We start from the raw sequence: 14,694 nt of genomic DNA on the forward strand, positions 1-14,694 counted from the left end.
TGATATCCATAGACATCATAACTTAACATGTCCAAAAATCAATTCATTATCTTTCCCTCCACACTTTCCTATTATTTTTTTTTGGCTTTTTTTTAGAGAGGGGGAAGGCAGGGCAATTGGGGTGTTAAGTGATTTGCCCAAGGTCACATGGCTAGTGTTAAGTGTCAGAGGTTGGATTTGAACTCAGGTCCTCCTAACTCCAGGGCCAGTGTTCTATTCACTGCACCACCTGGCTAGCACCATCCACCCAGTCCCCCAGACTCATAAGGTAGGTATCATCTTAATTCTTTACTCCTTTTATCACCACCCTAAAGTAGGCCTGTTGCTAAAGTTGAATGATTTTACCTTTGTAATCTGTCTCATCTACGTCTCCTACCTTCTGACACTGCCACCACCCCAGTGTAGACCCTTGATACCTCACACCTGGACTATTACCATAGTCTGCCTGCTGGTTGGTCTCCCTGCCTCAAGTCCATCCCCATTGTGGTCCATCCTCCACTCAGCTCCCAAATTGATCTTTCTACAACACAAATATGACCCCCTTCTCCCTCCAACAAATTCTAGGTGCTGTTCCTATAACCTGCAGGATCAAATATAAAATTCTATTAAGCACTCAAAGTCCTTCATAGCCTGCCCCCACCCACACTATTCGTCCTCTCACACCTCATACACAAACCAACACCCAGACCCCCACAAACTCTGTAATCCAGGGATACTGGCCTCCCTATTGTCCCTTGAACAAGATACTCCATCTTCTAACCATGGGAATGTTCACATCAACCCTGTTCACCTGTCCCCCTGCACGTACACCCAATAAATTCCAGTGATTTCCTACCCCATCCAGGATGAAATACAAAATGTTCTGCTGGGTATTCAAGGCCTTTCTTGACCTGCCTGCTCTTACCTTCCAGTCTTTTCACACCTTACTCCTGACATGGACTCTATCACAGTGGCCTCCTGGCTGACTTTTTTTTTTTTTTAAGCAATCGGGGTTAAGTAGCTTGCTCAAGGTTACATGGCCAGTTATTTCTGGGTGTGGTGCTGAGTATCTGAGCCGAGATTTGATCCCCAGCTCATCCCGACACTGGAGCCGGTGCTCTTACTCGCTGTGCTACCTGGCTGCCCCCCTCCTGGCTGACTCTTGAACAAGACATCCATCTCCCAGCTCCAGGCACTTTCTCTCCCTCATTCTACTGCCTCGATTTTCTGGCGCCCTCCAAGTCTCAGCTGAAATCCCACCTTCCACAGGACGCCTTTCCCAATCCCTCAAAACTCTAGTGGCTTTCCTCTCCTATTTCCTTTATTCAGTATGTAGCTTCTTTGTTTCTCTTTGTTTACTTGTCTTCCTCTTTGGATTGTGAGAATCTTGAAAAGTCCTTTGTTTGGTTTGTTTGTTTTTTGTCCTTCCTCCTTTTTTGGTATCTCCAAGGTTTAGCACAGTGTCTGTCACATAGTAGGGACTTAATAAATGCTTATTGACTGACTGATTTTACTGGCTGTCCCTCATACCTGGAATGATCTCCCTCATCTCCACCTACTGGCTATCCTGGCTTCCTTCAAGTCCCAGCTAAAATCCCACTTTCTACTGGATGTCTTCCCCAATCCCTCTTCATTCCAGCGCCTTCCCTCTGTTGATCTTAATTTCCTATTTATCCTGTATATAGCTTGTTTGGGGGCAGCTAGGTGGTGCAGTGGTTAGGGTGCCAGGCTTGGGAGTCAGGAAGACTCATCCTCCTGAGTTCAAATCTGGCCCCAGTCACTTACTAGCTGTGTGACCTTAAGCAAGTCACTTAACGCTGTTTGCCTCAGTTTCTTCATCTGCAAAATGAGCTGGAGAAGGAAATGGCAGACTGCTCCAGTATCTTTGCCAAGAAAATCCCAAGATGGTGTCATGAAGGGTTGGACACTGACTGAAAAGACTGAACAAGATAGTTTGTTTGTACCTAGTGGTTTATATATTACACTGTGAGCTCCTGGAGGGCAGGGACTGTCTTTTACCTTTCTCTGTATTTTCACTGCTTAGTGCAATTCCTGGAACTCAGCAGGTGCGTTAGTTAACTCTGACTGGCTGATAAGCCCACCCCCCTCACTTGTCTCATTTTCGTTTCTGATGATTCCTCAGGACCTTAAGGGGAGAAGTCTGACCCCCAGAACCATTGCCCCAGACATAAGCTGATTGCGCCCTTAGTCATCAGGCTTCTCTCTGTCCCACAGCACAACTCCCTAAATCTGGAAAACGTGACCTCCATTCTCCCTTCTTACATGTTCCTTTTGTAGAATGAAATAAGGCAATGGCAAAAGGTCCTCTTTTTGTGCAAAGCTTGCCTATGAATAGTTAGAAGCAATGACTGCCTACAAGGAATGACTTTAGAATATTATCTGTGATAAATTTTTAAAAATACGTACTTGCTTAAGGAGAAAAAGATCAGAGGATATAGTCTCCAGAAGGACCCTCTTAAAAATATGTATATGTTACCAGGCAGGGAACAAGGGGGGGGGGGGGGCCCAGGAATCTAAACCTGTCCCATGAATACAAGAGGATCTATTAGCATAGATTTATTTATTACATTTGGTCAGAAAGCAAAGCACAAGCCTCTGAGGGAAACGGGGCACAGGTTAGAGGGGCGTTGATGGGAAACAGGAAAGGAGAAAATCCTTCCAAGTTAATGCCTCTCTCAGTCCCAGCAGCGAAATCATTACAACTGTACTCATCTTACCTTTAGGGCTTCAGATTCCGGCCATCAACCAGAAATGCAGCAGCCTAGACCACAGAGCTGCCACTTTCCTTTTCAGCTCGAGATTTTATTGTGATTCGATGGGTGCTATTGTTACTAACCACTATTTCACTGTCCCCATTAGGGGCTGGTAACACATTGCACTGACATTTGCTAAGCCTGGTAAAATAACCAATCATGCCTATGTTTCCCGTCTGAGTCTCAATAGTAGCACTCAGCACAGTGCTTAGCATAGACTAGGCATTTAATGATTACCGATTTAATACGATGACTCCTCCCCCCATGAAGTTACCACTAATGACCATATTTGGTTCAGAGTACCCCAGCAAGGACCTTGGTCAGCGGGATGAGGATGGAGGGCCTCAGACTGGTATCACCAGATGACTGAAGGAACTGGAGACGTTTAGCCCAAAGAAGCTTCTGGAGGGGTGAGGCTGGTAACTACTTAAAAGGCTCACTTATGAAGCTGTGAAGGGGCAATGGAAAGGTGCCTGGTAGGCATGATTTGCTGTCACAGATGATAAATAAATGAAGAGGAGACAGAGTAAAGGATGGCATCAGAGCAACCAATAACTGGGAAAAAGTGAGGGATGGCTGAGGACAGCCTGGCTGCTCTGCTGGCATCTACCCACTGGCAAAGCAATGGACTGAGGCCACCTGTGCATGGAGTGGCAGCCCTTGGGCAAACCTGCAGACAACTTGGCTGGGGCATCCAGGAGGGGCCACCTAGATGGGCTGCATCATTACTCCTAACAATGCAGCAACATCTAAAAGGGTGGGGTCGCGGTGAAACGCATCGTTAGTGGAGTGGAGGGAGATGTTCTGGGTAGCCCCACACAGCAGGAGCAACGGTTTAAATGCTGAGACAGATACAGGTCAAACAGCAGGAGAGTTACTAATGGCAGTGTCAGCCACCTGACACTGAATGGGTTGGGCTGCCTCAGGAGGACAGGGCTCCCCTCCACCAGTGGTCCTCAAGTCAGGCCAGATGACTGTCAGGGATTCTGAGACAGAGATTCTTGGTCAGGTCTGGGTTGGCACGGATGGCCTCTGGGGTCCCTTTCAACTATGACATTCTGGAAAGCTAGAGTAGAAGGGAGGGAAATAATATATACCCAGACAAATCAATGCAGAAGATATCCATGTAAAAAAGGAGGGGAGAAGTCCCAGCAGCTGAGGCTGGGGATCAGAAAAGGCTTCCCATAGGAGGGCACCCTTTCACTGAGTCGTGAAAGGAAGCAGAGGTGAGGAAGAGCCTTCTAGGCATGGAGAATAAGCTGTACAAAGGCAAGGAGGTGGGAGATTTGTTGTCATAGAAAGAGACCAATGTGATTGGGAGTCAAAAAGACAATGCCTCTTAAGATCACACAGGAACATGTGATACCTTCTCTGCCTAGGAACAGGCTGGCCTCCAAGGGAAAGTCCAGAGAACAGAGGCCTTAGGATGGTACATGGGGTAGGAGGGATGCACCTGCCTTGGAAAAAACCTTGCACTGGAATGGGGATGAGTCACTCCCTCCCTGACTGCCTCCAAGCTGCTGTCAAACCTACTGCCTACCCCAGAAGACTTTGGGTTAGAAGGTATTTTTAAGGCTTCCAGTGTGGGGAGAGCTAAAACATTTTGCTATTTTCAGCTGGGCCCAAACAGGTTCCCTGCCCTCATTTCCTCCTTCCCTGGAGGAGAGGAGGGGGCCACCATGCCTGAATCCAGTGAGCTGAGCTCCTGCCTCCCAAGCAGGGCCTGAGGGAAGTCTGAGCAGTACCCTCCTCCCAGATTTGGGGGGGGGGGGGGGAGAGAGAGAAGAGTTAGACCAAGAAGAGCTCAGCTACAAGAGGAATTCCTTGTTGTGAAGGCCCCCAAAACCTTGGGTGGGTGACTGGGAACCATCCAGAGCTCTTCAGAGAGTCTGAGCCCACCACTGTGCAGAGCCAGGCTTCTGCAGGAGCCAACAGGCTGGGGGAAAGGGGACCCTGAAGGCCAGATCTCTGAGGAGTCCACAAAGTGCTAGGTCCATTCATCATTTGCTCCTTCCCTTCTTGTGGCTGTCAAGGACCAGAAGGACGGTATGGCTTGGTTGGTCAGGGCCCAAAGAGGAAGGATCTGGGTTTGACCAGCAACAGCCGATGGAGCCCAATTAGAGCTGGGAAGGTAGGGGGAGGAGGCTTCTGCTGGGAGGGGGTGGGGGAGGCCATCTGTTCTCTGGGCAGAGGGACTGAGCGGCCGCCTCGTGCCACACACGCCCATGTTCCCCACCAGCCACCAGATGGCCCCTCGGTCATTACTAGCACATACCAGAATGGGAAGGGAGGTGAATGCCACGTCCTACCCCCTTTCCTGGGACCATCCTACACCCCTCTCCACCTGTGGGCACGTATTCCTTCAAGGAAAACAACGAGACAAAAGGGTGGACTTTTAGAACTGATCAAAAGATGGTAGGGGAGGAGACCTAGTTTCATTCCCCACATCTCAGACACTAGGAACAGGAGCTCCTCCCCCGGCCCCTCAGGGGGCTGGAAAGAGGTTCTCCTTCCCCCAGAACAGAATGACTGTGGAGGTCTGGTTTCCTCCAAAGGGGGCCCCAAGCTGGGAACAAAGGCAGTCTGTAGAAGGGTTCAGAAAAATGCCTGAAGAACAGGAAAAGGAACCCTGGGTCTGGAATCAGAGATCTAGGCTCAGAGCCCAGCTCGGTATCACCTTAGTTAGGTAAAGCTGCTTTTCACCTCAGTGTCTTCATCTGGAAAATGGGGACACTAGACCTGATTAGCAGCAGGGGCCCTTTCCACTTGAAATATGATAACCGTAGTACTCATCTCCTGCTATAGTGAGTTCCCTGTCACAGAAAGTATTTAAGTAAAGGCCTCACAGGCACTTGGCAGGAGGAGACTGGGGCTGATGAGTCCTGACTTACCTTTTAACTCAGACCTTCTGTGGTCCCTTTAATTGAGTCCTGAGGGGAAGCAGAAGTTGGGAAGGAGAGCATTCCAGGCATGGGGGAGAAGATGTGCTGATCCCTAAAATGCTGCAGAGAAGGGCCCTCCCTGCTTGGCATGGTGGAGTCAGAAACACCACAGGGCAAGTTCCCACACTAAAATTTACCAGCTGTGTGGGAGACCTTGGATAAGTCACTGAGATTCTCATTCTCAGGTTCCTCCATTGGAAAGTGGGGTTATCGTGAGGCTCAAGTGAGCTCTGGATGGAAAGCACTTTGCAGACCTCACCTGACTAATGTGGACATTAGTCAATGAATTGATAAACATTTATTAGGCACCTATGATGTGCTGGGGATTGTGTTATGACAGTGAGGACGGGCACAGAATTTTGATCTAGAGACCTGGTCAGGTGACAGAGCTTTGTACCAACAGCACCAGCTGGCATACAGTAGGTGCTTAATAAATGCTTGCTGATTGAGTTGGGATCCTAAAGAATAGGGAAAAGGGAGTGGAGCTCCTTGGGACTCAGTTTCCTCACCTGTCAAATGAGGGGGTTGGACTACATGGCCTCAGAGGTCTCTTCCTGCTTGGATCTACGAGCCTTTGTATGACCTTGGGCAAGTTATTTACTGTCCTTGCCTTCAGATTCCTCATCTGTAAAATGGAGAGTAAATGGGCTCTGAGACCCTTCCAGTCCTAGGTCTTGGAGAGCATGGGACTGTGCCAAGCTAGGATGACCGGGAGACCAAGTCTCCATGTTCCAAATGCTCCTGCAGGAAGACTCAAGACCACCCCTATCCTCTCTGCTAAACGGTGAGAGTACCCACTTTGGAAAAGATTCCAAACAGTCCAAGCTACAGAGAAGGGGATCTTCCATCTACCTTGAATGACAGAGGTCTGCCCACTGGCTTTATTCTCCTTTGCTAGAAAGGAATGGGGGTCCAGCACTATTTTGGTCTTTACATTTTTTGCCTTGGGAGGCCACAGCCCAAAATGGAAAGAGGCAGAACCAGGAGCCAAGAGACCCGGGTTCAACCCCCACTTCAGACCCTCACTAGTTGTGCGACCCTGGGAAAGTCATGGAACCTCCCAAAGTCAGTTGTCTCACCTATAAAATAGGAATTGTGATACTTACATTGCCCGAGGCTAAGGGTTCTGAGACTTTAGAGCTCTAGAAATTAGGTCTCTTTCTCAGTGGTCCAAATAAGTGACTGTGATGATGAATGGTTCTGGTGGCCAGTCAAGGTTCCAGCTAAATGGTACATGAAAGGAGGCTGGGAGGACATGGAGGGGAGAGAACTAGAGAAAGTAGAACTGAATGGATGAGTTAAGAGTTCATGAATTAGCTGAGGATAATCTGGGGCAAGCTGGGACCAAGAAGGAAAAAGCAGGGTAAGGAAAGGGGAAAATAAGGGAGGGAGGAGGAGGTGGTGAGTGAACCAGAGCTTCAACCAGGGCAAGGTGGGTAGGGCTCTGACCCTGGCACTGATGGGGGGCCAAGGTATAGACTTTCCCCCATCATTCTCTCATAAATTGCCTTGTTTCTTGGACCAGGGACCATGCCTTGGAAGACTCGATCTTCTCAGCTCTGAAACTCCTACCCTGAGGTCTCCAAGGACCTGAATGTTTTACTTTTCTCCCCTGTTATCTTTCCTCTTCCCCCACTTTCCCTTCTGGGACTGTAAACAATACTGCCACCATGGGCAGAAAGGATGTGCCAAGTCCTAGGCCCCACTCACCACTCCTGTAACTAAACCAGAATGCCTTCCCTGCCATCACTACCCTATATGTGATGACTCCAGGGAGGAAGGCGGGGCTCTCTCTTTTCTATATTGCACCTTGGGGGCTTAGCACAGTACTTGGCACAGAGTAAGTGCTTAACAAAGATGTTTTCATTCATTCATTCACTCCCTGTGGTGGTCTAGTGACCACCATCCATTGCTGGCCCAAGCACCCTCATGGAGAAGGCAGGCCCAGGTGAAGGCTGAAGAAGCCAAATCATGGGCTCATGGAGGAGGAAAGAAAAGAGAGAGAAAGGCTGCCCATCTTTTTCTGGTCACAGCCCCATCCCTTGACCATCCTCTGGGTGAGAAAATTCCAAGTTATGGCTCCAGCAGAAACATTTAAGAAGTCTCACATTGCCCTTTGTGGGCTAGAGAACAATTCAGTTCAATGGATTCAGAACCCAAGGAATGATGGACCCAAAGGGTGGTCACTAATGAGTTGATGATGTCACTCTGGAGGAAGGCTTGTGATGCAGCTTCCCAGAGATCTCTCTGCTACTCAACATCCTGATCAGTGACTTGTATGAAGGCAGACATGGCAGGTTTCTCCGATTTGCAGATGTCCCAAAGCTGGGAGGGAGAGCTAACACACTGGAGGCAAAGTCCGGATCCAAAAAGATCTTGGCAGCTTGGAATGATGGGCTGACTCCAAGAAGATGAAATGGAATTGGGATAAATGTCAAGGACTATACTTGGGTTCAAAAAACAAACTTCAAAAGCCAGGGTGGGGAAGGTTTGGCTAAAGAAGAGGTGCCTGGAAAAGCTCTGGGGACTCTAGTGCAGGGCAGGTTCAATATGAGTCGTCAGTGGGGCAGGTCAGCCAAAAAATATGTGTGCCAAACTGCCTTAAACCAGCAAGACAGTGCCACTGTCCCCTGCCTGGTCGGGCCACACGTGGATGATGGGGGTCCAGTTCTGGGCACCCCTCCCCCCCCGTAGGAAGGTCATTAACCAGCTGGAAAACATCTGGAAGAAGGAAAATGGGTCCCTGAGAGGGCTAGAGCATATGTCATAGTATTGAAGGTATTGGGAATGTTTGCCCTGGATACAAGATGGCTCAGGGGACTCATGTTAGCTGCCTTCAAAGACTTGGGAGGCTATCGCGTGGAAGAGGCCCAGATTTGTTGCTTGGCCTCAGAGGGCAGAACCAGGAGGGAGCAGCAGGGAAACAGATATACTGGATATGAGGAAACTTCCTGATGATTAGAGCTGTAGGAAAGCGGACCAGGAGGCAGACAGGGATGGAAGCGGACTCCATCTCATGGGAGAAAGCCACACCAATGTATGACATAATGAACAAAAACCCCCAGACTGAGAAACTCTCACTGAGGGCTGGACACAAGCGAAGGAGGGTTAAAAGTTAATGTCGCACATTATGGCCAGGGGTGGACTGATGGACATCTTGAGATTTCTTTTTCCAATTTTGTGGGGTTTTTATTACCCTGGCATTCCTAAACTGTGAGGTCCTGTAGCTTGGAGAATATGTAGATGAGGGGTACTTCAAAGGCCCAGCCCAAGACCATAATGGCAGGTCACCATTTATATCCAGTGCACAGGCCTCAGAGGGCAACCTTCACTGTGTCTGTCCTCTCTGCTTGGATGCTGTCCTTGGGTCCCTGGGTTCTACAGGTCAATTTTTGACTGTCCTCGCTCAGAAGCAGGCCTCCACATCAACTTCCACCATTCCCATCCCATGCCACTGCCCAAGAAGTCCCCTCTCCAGCTACTCTTCCTATATTGGCGCCCCCCCCCAATTTGAATACAGCCCTCAGGCCCCAAGGGCAGAGACTCTCTCGCTTTCTCGTATGCCTGGCCCATAGTAGGCACTTGATAATGGCTTCCTCATCCATTCGTTCCTGACCCATGGAGACCCATCCTCTTTTCTTTCTCTTCTCTTTCCCCTTCCCCCAATTAATCTTAGTGCTCAAGGAGGATAGAGGGTGGATTTGGGGAAAAGAGACAATGTCTGTCTCTCCACCAATTAAGATTCTGGGAAGTTTAAGTCCAGATGGAGAAGACGAGAACATCCTCATGGTCCACCTGGGGAGATGAGGTGTCTCCTGTATGGAAGAGAATGCCAGGAGAGTCTCTTCTGCTTTCTATGTGGGCCGCCATGATGATATACATTGGCGAAATCTGAGTCCCAGGACTTCCCAGACCAACAAAAATCATCTGTCCTTGACGTGTGGCCCCCAAAAAGAGAGCACAGGCTCAGTCTGCACAGAGGCACCACAAGGCAGAGTGGCCACTGGTGCTCTTGGGCATGATTTCCTGAAGCTATAAAGGAAAGGAGTTCAGAAAAATCCCTGATGTGTCGGTCCTCTCTCAGCACCAACTAAAGAGTTAGAACAATCCACCTGAGGGCCCCTGGATAAGCGAGGCAGGTACAAGCCAGCCATGCCCCCACCACCCCTCCTCTCTCATCTCTAGAGAGAATCACAATAGCTCTCCCTGGATTCAGAGAGGCCCCTGTCAGATCCAGGAGACCCAGATCTTGGGCCTTCGCCCAAAACCTGGCCTGCCACTTACTTAGGGGAGGTAGAGTCAGAGGGGCTTCGTACTACCTGTCAGCGGGCCAGGGTCTAGTTCACATTCTGCACCTCCCTAGCTGTGTGAACTTGGGCAAGTAACTTTAACCATCTGGGCCTCAGTTGTCCTCATCTGTAAAATGAAGGGGTTAGCCTAGATCATTAGTCTGGAAACTGGCAGTCTCATGGTAAGTAAAATCTAGAATTGAAACAGGTTCTTCCCCGCCCCCCACCTCCAGGTCCCTCCTCCTTGGCTCCCCAAACCTACCCCACAGACTGCCAACTGGGGAGGCAAGAAGCCCCAGGTGAGAGGGGAGATCTTTTACTGGTCTGCAGCATTGTTTGAGAGGGGGCATGGTGGGTTAGGTGTCTCCATCCAGCTCCATAATGTGGTTCCAAGTTACTCATCCCTCTGCCTCCTCTATAGACAAGATGGAAAAAGCTGCCCTCCCAACCCCCGAGGGTTGTGCCAAGGGTCAAAAGATGGGCTGGAAAGGTAAGCATCAGTACACAAGCTCCAGGTGTCACGGCCTGGGCAGGGTGAAGGGGCACACATCCAGGGGCAGATGGAGATCTGAAAAGGCTAAAGTATCCATCAAAACGCACGCCATGCTTCTGAGGCGACTGAGAGTGAAAAAAGTAGGCCTCCTGCCTCTTGTCAGAAGGGGTAGACTACAGGTGCAGAATAAGGCATATGCCCTCACGTCCGACCAATAGGCTGCACTGCCTTGTCACAGGGGACAGTGCTGGGGGGAAGAGGAGCACCTGAGCTGAGCTCTGAAGGAAATCTGGGATCTTCTGAGAGACAGAGTGTATTCCAAGCAGGGGGGACAGCCAGTGCAAAAGTGCAGACACACAGCATCATGTTAGGAAGGGCAAATCGGCTAGGCTGGCAGGAACATGGCCTTGGCGGGGGCGGGGGAGAGTGGACATGTGTAAAAAAGGCTGGAAAGGGAGGGGGCAGCCAGGAAACTGACCACAATGGGTTAAGTGCCCCCCCAAATACATTCACACATACACACATGTGCATGTATATCTACATGCATGTGCATGTGTGTACATGCATGCTGATATTCATACATATTACTTTTTTCCCCCTTTCTAGACTCAAAGTATAGTTTTCCAAAACACGCAGCTCCTCCGCAACAATGAACCTCATGTTGAGCTGCCCTGGGCCAAGGGCGACCTCTAGCCCAAACAGGACCGTGGAAAAGGGGAACGTTGAGGGGGAAGGACTGATTAACCCATACTATCACCATCCTGCCCCCCCATAACCTCCCCTCCAGGACCTATGATAGGGGATGGCCTTACAGCAAGGGCTTTGGGGGGTTATAGAATTTCAGAGTAGAATTTAACCTTAGAGATCATCTGGTCTCAGTCCCTTCTATTACAAATGAGGGAGCTGAGGTCTGGATGAGTAAAAAGTGACCTGCCCAAGATCACTATCAGAGCCAGACTTGCAGGCGCCTTGAGAGCAGGGGCTGTCTTTTGTCTTTCTTTGCACCCCAGTGCTTAGCATGGTGCCCAGAGCCTAATAAATGTTTATAGGCTGACTCACTGATGTTGGACTCCAAGCCCAATGTCCTTGCCACTGAAGCAAAAGAATGCTGGACTGGAATCAGGAAGAACTGGGTTTGTATCTCATCTCTAACACTACCAGCTGTATGATCAAGTCATTTACCACCTTGAAACTCAGCTCCTTCATCTGTAAAATGAAAATAGTGAGACCTATAATCTCCACTTTATAGGGTTGTGACAACACTTGGTAGGGATGCCATATACAAAGCACCCTGAACATTTGCAAGTCCTGTAGAAGGGTCCACTATGTTATTATTACACCCCAAAGTGCTGCCTATCCCCTCACAATCCCTTTGATGGGATCCATAGATTTATATGCAAGCTCCCTCTCCAGGGAGGGAGAAGCATAGTGTTCAAGAGAATTCATGGGTTTCAAGGACTCTGAGTTAATTATCATAATAAGACAATTGTCCATAAGACAACTGAAAATGTCTCATTTGTTCAGGAAGAGGATGGAAGCATCTTCAGCTTGGAAACACGGTGGTGAGTTAGTACTGATACTTAACAAGGAATAGTGCCTTAAAAAAAATTAAAGTTATCTTTTCCAACTCAATCTCTCTCTTCTCCTGCCCTCCCTTCTCTCTTTCTCTTCCCTCCATCTATATTATCCCTGAAGAACAGGTTTCTTCAGCATGGAATTTAAGGGAAAAAAAGAAAAGGAAAGGGCTGAGGGGTTAGGCCAGGCTCTGGTTGCCTGGATGAGGCCAGGGGCCTCTCTCCACATTATCCAGGCCTGTCACTTTCCTTCTCCCTTGTCTGTGACTCATTCATCTGAGCCACCCAGTCTACCAGAGGATGGGGAGCAGAAGTAAGAGGCAAAGGGGGGATTTCCAATGGTCCTCCCAAATACTGGGAATTCCCAGAATTCGTAGAATCAGTTATAGGGATGAGAATGGAAGACTTGGGGTTGAAATAAGGTTTGGGGATTTGCCTTGGAGGATGTGTGCCCACGGGTGACTCAGTCCTGGCACCCACCTCTCACCCACCACAACCTCTACCCCATCCCCTGGGTCCCCACCAGCCGAGGATCTGCAGGCTTACCTGTTCATTGGTGACCCCAGGAGGCAGCGTCCCATGCTTGTAATCTTCTAAGAGCTGCACGGCTTCTTTAAGGCGACTCTGGAGGGGAAGGGGAATAAAAGGGGAACAGTCAGGAGTATGAAAATTCCAAAGTGACACAACGGATCACAGGGTCCTCTCAAGCTCCCACTATCATCGTGAGGTGCTGTGTGGGAGCTGGGAGAGCCCCAGGACAGGCTCTGTCTCCCAAGAGCTTCCATTCCAGCTAATACATAGACAGGGCATAGCAATAAAAAATGAAGCCCCACACATGGTAGCCTTAGTAAGGGCTACAGAGTGGACAATGGATACTTCTAGGATGATGAATAAAACTGGAAGCTTATTCTTCAACCCAGAGAACACACAGGATATACTAAGCACATACTGAGTCAACATGGAGAGAATAACTACAAATTAATTCACACTGAGTCAGAACAAATCACATTCTCTTGGCCCTCTTCCTTAGCCAAGGTAATGGGCCTTGCAGTGATAGAAACAATGAGAAGACAGAGTCCCAGCCCTCAGAGAGGTTACAGATAAGCAGGGGAGATGGGATTGGACTCTAGATAAACCATGGAGGAAGAAAAATATGTGCTTCAGGAAGGAAGCAACATTTATCAAGTGCCTTCTATGTACCAGGCGCTGAGCTAAATGCTTTGCACTGAGCATGACCTCTTTTGATCCCCCCTATAATTTGGGAAGTTAGTTCATCTCCATTTTTACAGCAGACAGAAGTCAAGTGACTGGCCCAGGGTCATACAGTAAATGTTTGAGGCTGGATTTGAATTCAGATCTGCCTGACTCCAGGCCCACAGCTCAATCCATTGCCCCACTACCAAGAGCACTGAACAAGGAATGGTTATTAAAAAAAATTATTATAAACTTAAAAAATATTTAAATACACAAAGAAGAAGAAATGTACACAAAACTGATACCTCCCAATATTTGCAGTTGGTTTTCTAACATACACAATCATAGGAAGGGCCATAGATTCAGAGTGGAAGGGACTGTGGAGGTCACTTTCAAGATCATCTCTATTCACTACATCACATTCAATCAATCACCAAGTATTTATTATGCACCTATGGCATGCCAGGAACTGTGACTGGCACCAAGAATGCAAGTGCTTTCCATGGGCTGTGTTGTTTGACCCTCACAACAACTCTGTGAAGCAGGAACTGTTATCATCATTTTATAGATGAAGAAGCTGAAGCAGAGAGATGAAGCCCTTGCCCAGGTCACACAGCTAAGTAATGGACCGAGGCTGGATTTGAACCCAGACCTTACTGATTCCAAGTTCACTAGCCATCGTGCCAACTCACTGGCTGAAGGAGAGGCACCAGCAACCTGGAGGGGAGGTGTATTTGGAAAGGCCTCAGGTAAGAGCTGGGGAGTTTGGGGTCAGTTTGGCTGGGCTTAGGTGGCCAAGATGTATACGATGCATTCTTTTGACTCTGCCTTCTTCACTCAGAGTATTACATCTCAAAACAGGAAAGAATATTAAAGAAATGCTCATGGGACATGAGCCTTGGGACTGAGGCTTGAAGGATGGACAGGATTCACTTATTACTTGTGACCTGGGCTTCTGCTTCTTCCTCTGTTCAAAGGGGGGGGGGGGGGGGGAGGGGGTTGATTTAGCCTCCCTGAGTCTCTGTTTCCTCCTTTGTATAAGGATGGGCTTGGACTAGCTAGCTTCTGGGGTTCCCCTTTCCCTGGCTCAATAACAGACGTCCTAAGATTTGAACAAATGATGACAGAGGCTAGGAGAAAAGACATTTCAGGCAGTGAGAACACTGAGGGCAGACTCAGAGAGTTGGGAGTGTCCTCAGTGGCCAGGTAGTCCAACTCAAACACAAAAAGAATGCCCATTCTGACACCCAATGAGGAGTCACCAGGGCTCTGCATGGACATCCCCAAGGAAGGGGAGCCACCACTTCCTGAAGAGGCTGGTCTACCTTTTCCTGATATCAGGCCCAAGGGCAATGGCCCCTAGTCCTGTCCTCTGAAAACATTCTTCTGTCCAATAGCCCTTCCCATACATGAGGACAGACGTCATAACCCCCCCCCCCCCCCCCCCCC

General features: G+C 48.9%; 1 protein-coding gene across 1 annotated transcript in view; it reads right to left on the reverse strand.

Annotated features, from left to right (window-relative positions):
• Positions 1 to 14,694, reverse strand: part of SFXN5 (sideroflexin 5) — a 224,289-nt gene that overhangs the window by 149,247 nt on the left and 60,348 nt on the right. The window contains exon 3 of the mRNA XM_069066620.1: positions 12,598 to 12,675. Within this exon, the coding sequence (XP_068922721.1) occupies positions 12,598 to 12,675 (78 nt within the window). The remainder of the gene's footprint in view (positions 1 to 12,597; positions 12,676 to 14,694) is intronic.

This window comes from Petaurus breviceps, unplaced genomic scaffold (genome assembly GCF_028583685.1).
Source record: "Petaurus breviceps papuanus isolate PSGF00001 unplaced genomic scaffold, PetGlider_PUasm1.0 139, whole genome shotgun sequence".
NCBI classification, from domain to species: domain Eukaryota; kingdom Metazoa; phylum Chordata; class Mammalia; order Diprotodontia; family Petauridae; genus Petaurus; species Petaurus breviceps.